This window comes from Sardina pilchardus, chromosome 3 (assembly GCF_963854185.1).
Source record: "Sardina pilchardus chromosome 3, fSarPil1.1, whole genome shotgun sequence".
Taxonomy (NCBI): Eukaryota; Metazoa; Chordata; class Actinopteri; order Clupeiformes; family Clupeidae; genus Sardina; species Sardina pilchardus.
In genome coordinates, this window is record NC_084996.1 from 7,519,986 (window position 1) to 7,526,937 (window position 6,952).

General features: G+C 44.3%; 1 protein-coding gene across 1 annotated transcript in view; it reads right to left on the reverse strand.

The window, feature by feature from the left end:
- The window catches only part of maptb (microtubule-associated protein tau b), a 56,992-nt gene that overhangs the window by 32,726 nt on the left and 17,314 nt on the right, over positions 1–6,952 (reverse strand). Inside the window, exons 2-3 of the mRNA XM_062531602.1 lie at positions 2,098–2,232; positions 361–480 (exon numbers count right to left, since the gene is read on the reverse strand). Coding sequence (XP_062387586.1) covers positions 361–480; positions 2,098–2,215 — 238 coding nt within the window. The 5' untranslated portion in view covers positions 2,216–2,232. The remainder of the gene's footprint in view (positions 1–360; positions 481–2,097; positions 2,233–6,952) is intronic.

The following is a 6,952-nucleotide window of genomic DNA, read 5'->3' on the forward strand; positions in this document are numbered from 1 at the left end:
AGGGTAAATATCGAATATTAGTTTGTGGAGGTAGGGCAAATGTTAGCACAGAGATTGAGGTGGAGATTTAGTTGGTGTCTGTATCTGAATGTCAAGTCATTGAATGCTGCTGTGTTTAAAGGTTAAATGGCAATGGCACTTTGCAACTAAGAGGTTTGATTGTTTTGATACCATGCAGGGAATTTCCAACAAAGAGATTTTAGGGTCACTGATGATGGTTGGTAAATCAAGGACTCTAAAATGGAGCCAGCGACGTAAGCAGAGCTGTTAGTAAAAAAAAAAGTAAGCCCATTTCTCCCCAAAGCCTGTTAAGGGAAATCAGAAGCCCCAAGGTGTTGGTTTTAACTGGGCAGAGCATACCGCTTGGCACTTCATCACCAGAGGGGGCGCTCTCAGATTCAAAGAGCTCCTTCACAGGCTCCTTTGGTTTCTCTTCTGGCGCTGTTACCTGTGTCTCCTCTGCAGGAGGAGGAGGAAGCTCTGAAACCAAGAGAGGGTGCAAACACACACAGCAGGCTGCATCAGTGCAGAATCAGGACCAGAGTCAGCTATTGGTTTGGGATCTCCTCAGTAGAGATGATGAGAAGAAAGCACTTGAGGTGGCATGTTGACAGAAATGTGCTGTTTTTCAGTAAGAATCAATCAGCTGGAAGACTTCATATCATGTCAAGGTACAGACTACTTTCCCATTCGTTCAGGAAAATTTACTTTTGGTGTTATCTTCAGATCAATTTTGATGTACAGTATGTAGTCATATCATGATGAGTAGCACATACTTAAGGACAGATAGAGAGTACACACCATGGTGTTCCCATTAGCCTTCCAGGCTAGGCACCATGTAGCTTTGTTGTTCAGTTCAGAACACACCACCAATATGATACAAAAGCTTTCACAGCATGACATCATCAACAATCTCATCAAATGTACTGTACTAGTTAGCATGTGCTTAAGTTTTTAATAGTGTCATCTAAGCTGATGGTGGTTTTTGCAAAATATTATTATCAATATAAAAGGTAATTGTTTAGTAATTTTGTGTTGTAATGATTTGTAATGCTCGGTGTTTGTCTAATACAAAAATGAGCAACCAATATTATTATAGACCTAGACTTGAGTCTTTGTTAATGTAATTTACATACTCCCACCCCACCCCATTGATTACAGTATATGTATTTTTAATTTTCCAATACATAAACTCAATAGAATTCCAACAAATATCCATTTCACATGCAATATGGTCAGAATTTGAAGAATTACCTCTGGATTTCATAAATCCAATAGGATTCCAATAGGAGTCATAATCAGATTTTCTTGGCTGGGCCAACAAATCCAGGATTCGTAGCAATCCATGCTTAACACATTTAGACCACCATGACCATGCAATACATTGCCATCATTTTGTAAATGTTTTTCTCCTAAAAGTGTAATACACAGTGGATACAGAAAATACAGACATCATATGTACTGAGTGGTGATTGAAATTCAACTTTATAGACTATATAGACTATGATATAGACTATGTCTCATCCTCCCGTAAGTTTTGTCTTTCTTTTAATTGAGAGACTGTCTACTCAGTTCTATCCAGTTAGTGACTACTTTTTGGAGAACTCTAAGGCGTTAAGGGGTCCTGCATGTGGGCAGTTTGACCCACATCCCAGGATTAAGTGTCTGGCTTGCTGTTTTGCTGCGGCTCTGTGCTATTTCCCAACTCATGGTCCGGCAGACCTACAATCATCCTACCAGGGAGCTTACAGAATTTCTAGGATCCAAAACAAAAACACGGGCCACTGCTGATCCCTAACCTCAAAGGCCGCAGGACACATTGTGATAACACTGAACCACTGGAGACACCTGGGACCAAATCTCTGAGAAATACACCAAATTACATCATAAACCTTCCTTCTAGCTCCAGGCACAGATGTGTGGAACTCTCATTCACCAACGGGAGTAATTGTATCTCATCTTTAACAGGTACACTACACAGTCCAGGCCCCCTCCCCGGTTCCTATGCTCAGCCCTTGGTGTACACTACATACACACATGGCCAATGTATATGTCCACAGTACCGATCTCATATAAACCGCTAAGTTCTGTTCTCACCTTTGGCAGGCCCGTCCCCTGGACCGGCTGGAATCCCGTTCTTCAGCTCCGGCTTGATGGTGGCTGCCGTCTCTCCGGAGCCGTAGGGCAGTGAGTGGCCGTCCTGCTGTTGATCCATGGTCAGCTTTGCTCAGTCTGAGGAGCACACACACACACACACACACACAAAACACAGAGAGATCAATGTGGAGAATCAAAGGGGAAGGGGTTAGACTGCACAAGAAAGAGAGAGGGAGATAGGGCAGGGACACTAGAGGGAGGGAGGGACGGTGTTAAGAAAAGCCCGGGGGGAGAGGGTAGATCTGGTGAGATTTGAGGTCTGAACTTAGTGGTACTGTAAGTTACATGTTTATGGAGGAATCCTCCAAATGATTACAAAAGGCACTGGATCTCTGCAGTATGGGTCGGATTATTGATGTGCTGCCAGAAATGTCCTGAGGAATGTTCAATTCATCAAATCGATTACATCATTGCTATGAGAATAGGACCCCAGTACTCACTCATGAGGTAACAGTCACAAATCCCTCTGAAGATAAAAGAACTGAAATTAAAAAAAAAAACCTTCCATGGCATTCTAGGCTTTTCATTAAATACAAAGAACTAAACTTTCTCTTTGTCAGTGACCCACAGGATTTCAGAAGTGTATGCAACATTGAGAGAGACTGATGAAAAGACCCCCCCCAAAACCCCAAATATTCTCCAGGCCTTACAAACATAGTATTCACATTAGTCTGTCTGTCACCCCTTATTCTGAGGACAGGGAGGACTTTGTCCCCCTTCAAACACACACACACACAACTAGTAGTTTAGTTTATATAAGCTTTATGTAATCCCGTACATGGTGAAGTGAAACGACCGTGCCCGTTCGGCTACAGCTAACTGTGAACGACAGAAAGCTCCTCCAGTATTTTGAGGGGAAGAGAAAATGTGTCCTCTATCCGTTATTGAGGAAATGAAAGCAGCCTATGCTGTCTTGCGGCTGCAGCAAGTTAGCATGGATTGACTGGACGCTAAAGGCTAACAACAGAAAGATGTTGCCAGAGGGAGCAAGCAGACAGACAAGACCAATAATTCTCTCTCTCTCTCTCTCACACATACACACACACACACACACACACACACACACACACACACACTGGCTGCTGCTGAAGTGAATGGGGCCAGGTCCAACTCCAATCAGGGACATATCTGTTCCAGAGCCCCCTGGTATGAGGGGCATCTGCATGTGTGCAATAATCCAAGTTATCAGAGCTCCACATCAAGATAGCCTTCCAAACCCCTAGGACGCCAGTCCATCCGCAAGACCTTGCTTTAGGCCCTTTGTCCTTTGAGAACAAAGCATTTAACCTAAGTAGCCTTTCAGAATGCTTTCAATAAATCAATACTGGATGTTTGTCCTTGGCGAGCCTTTGGTACTGAAGAAAAAGCCATGTTAATGCTCTAAGCAAAATACTGTGTGATGAGGCTGATAAGATGACATGGCAACATCTCTACATAACGTCCAGCCAAATGTATTCAGTTCTGGCAACTAAAAAGTATCTAGTGCTAAAACTGCATTCAAATTCGCAAAATTTGCAAACAGTAAGTTTAAGCCTTGAGTTTTGGCGAAAGTTTGCAAACAATCGCAAACAGTCTGAGAGGGTAGTTTTCCGCGATCATACAGTGGAACTGGACGTGAGTTTGACGAACGCAACAATGCAATGCAGTTACTGTTAGAATGGAATGTTAGCACCAAATCATGCAAATTGAACTGTTCACCACGAACGTTCGCCATTCGCCAAATTTGAATGCACCTCTGAACTAGTAGTTAACTCTGTCAATGTGCAGCACACATAAGGCTGTTCAGTACAATATTAGAGTTTAACTGTAAACGGCTGCCCTCAAGGGCACCTGTCTTGTCTGATTTTTGGAAAGACAGGATGGTTTATGAGTGTGTGGGTAGAGTTCAGGACACGTTCCAGGTCAAGACTGTCTCCTCAAGGTTTGGCACACCAACTCAAGTATGTGCGCACATACAGTACACCTCAAGTCACAACTGGGGAGAGGGGGGGGCTGTGGATTGGAGAGTTGGAGAGTCCAAAAATAACTGCTGTGGTTACTATGGCCTTCTGGGCCTGTTTTGTTCCCTTTCAGGAGCAGCGCTACTTCCTCCGAACACATCAGAAATGGAGATGAACAGCTTCCTTCCTTTGATGGATGCACTGCAGAAACTCCACTACAGCTACAGCAGACTTGGCTTATGCTGAATCATTACAAAACTTCTCAACTTCCTCTTCTTGCTCCTCAATTAGTCCTCTCTATTTGTCATCTTTGCCTGTTGCTATGGGGTACATCTTCAGACGCTTAGTAATGAATGATTCCCATTACTCTCACTGCTAGGATACTGTTCATATTAGCAGTGGAAATGTTGTGAAAATATTATATTGCTACAGTTCAGCTCACTCCTCGGACAAAGAGTAACACATACAAGACATTCAACAAATAGCATTGAACCTGATCTCCTTATTGCACGGGTTCAATGCTATTTGTTGAATGTCTTGTATGTGTTACTCTCATGTCTGTTTTAAATACTTGTCATGTCTGTTCTTTTTTTAAAATACTTGACTTGTAGGGCCTGCACAAGAATTCCAATGTGTTATGCACAAATGGCCAATAAAGTACTTTGACTTTGACTTTGGTTGCTGTTTGGGCGTCAGCTTGAGCTTTGACGTAAAACAGTGAGGAGAAGCACTGGCTGTGGTGTGCGCCTGTTCTACAGCAGACAGCAAACAAGCTGTTGTCAAGTTTGATTAGTGGCACCAGGGACCAGGGACCAGCAGACATGCAGACACAAGCTGCAGACACAAGCTGTCACAAGAGCCAGGGCAGCTAGGGCAGCCAAGGCAATGGCTCTGATCTGGCCCAGACTTGGCCTAGATCTAATGTGTTCTTTCAGAGCCAGTTCAGGGCCAGATCAGCGCCAGATCAGAGCCATATCAGGGCCAGATCAGAGTCATATCAGGGCCATATCAGAGCCATATCAGGGCCAGATCGGAGCAAGATCAGGGCCAGATCAGAGCCATGTCAGGGCCAGAGGAACACAGGCTCCTCCAGCTGAGGTGGGTGAGTCAACAGACTGGTTGGCAGGGGCAACCACACAGAGTGTCCTGGCAGTCACCTCTTCATGCCTGGATGCCCAGGGGATGAGTGGCTTATATGAGAATACACTCACAGCTAAAACATGTGGGGCAAAACATGACATGACTCATTCACTAAGCAAAAAAACCCAGAAAGTAACCCAAAATATGACACTGGGCAGAGTGCTCTATATTACAGCCTTCAATTACCCACAGGGCCACATCCAGTGAATGACTTGTCCTCCCCTGAACAGACTCAAGAGGACAGCAGCGGTGAGTAAATAAAACTCAAACTCATATTCACTCCCCAAAGTCCTTGCGCAGAGAGGACATGTTTGGTGCTAAGTTCAGCACCTTTAACGTGCTAGTGAAGGATTTGTACACTTTCCCGTAATTTCGTCCGACTCTTCACAGCTCTCTCGCAGCAGAGGATCTGCTGGGATATAAAGCTTAATCGCCAGGAGATTAATGAGGGGAGAGGATTTCCTCAAGGCGTGTGGAAGGGAAGCAGATCCCCTGGAAATACACACACACACACACACACACACACACACACACACACACACACACACACACACACACACACACACACACACACACACACACACACACACACACACACAGACACACACACACACATACACATACACAGCCTACTCAACAGCAACCATTTCCTGTCAACTTGATGGTGTGTGTGTGTGTATGCTGTGTGGTGACTAGCATGACTACTGACTATATTCATACATGTCTGTTTACCTGGCGACTGCTTGGTCTGTGCGCTGTGTGTGTGCATGCACGCATGCATGTGTGCACAGTGCACACACAAATGTGTTTCTGTATGTAAGTGCACATTTCCCGAAGTATGCTTTTTAACGGTCCTTTCATAATGAGCATGTCTGTGTGTCCAAGTGAATGTTGAAGTGTATGTGACTGCGGGTAGCAGTGTGTTCTAAAGGTGTCATTTTGTGGCACATGTGTCAAACTGGTCTCCTCCTCTGCAGGCTGAAGCCAACCATGCAGCATCATGAGTGGAGGCAGAGAGAGTTCCGTCCCCTCTATTGACCAAATACAAGAAGGAAGAAATATCTGACGAGGCCTTTCTGTAAATCATGTGGCATCACTGGCAATGGCAAAGATATGACACAACGCTGCACAACCAAGGGTATAATTCAGTTGAGTTCAAAGCGTCATATGGAGTTGTGAAACAACAATATTTATCTTTTTCTGTTTCAAACAAGTCATTTTATAATGATGACAGGCTACAAACTGTGTGAATGACTTAAAGTCAAACAGGCTTTCCACTCTACTGAGCCTTATCCTTTGTCATTTGGCTATCTGTTTATTTCTATTTAGGCCTATTTATTCATTTCACGTCTCCTCATCTGTTTTGAGGCATACGTAGCATACAGGCTGTTACCAACCCAAAGACCTCTCTCAAAAAACTCTACAGCTAAATGCGCGACCGTATTATCCCACAGCCATCGCAAAGTCACATTGCAGCTGCTTCAGTGCATGCAGCCTCTCTGTGATGGATTGATCCATTAAGTAATGGCTTTTTTACACTGCAGTAGCACAGGCACTTCCTGTGAGCATTGTGCTGACAGATATTTGGAGAGCCTGATGACAGGATCTGCTAGTGCCTCTCTGCCTCTGCCCGTCTCTCTTATGTGTGTGCATGTGAGGGTGTGTGTGTGTGTGTGTGTGTGTGTGTGTGTGTGTGTGTGTGTGTGTGTGTGTGT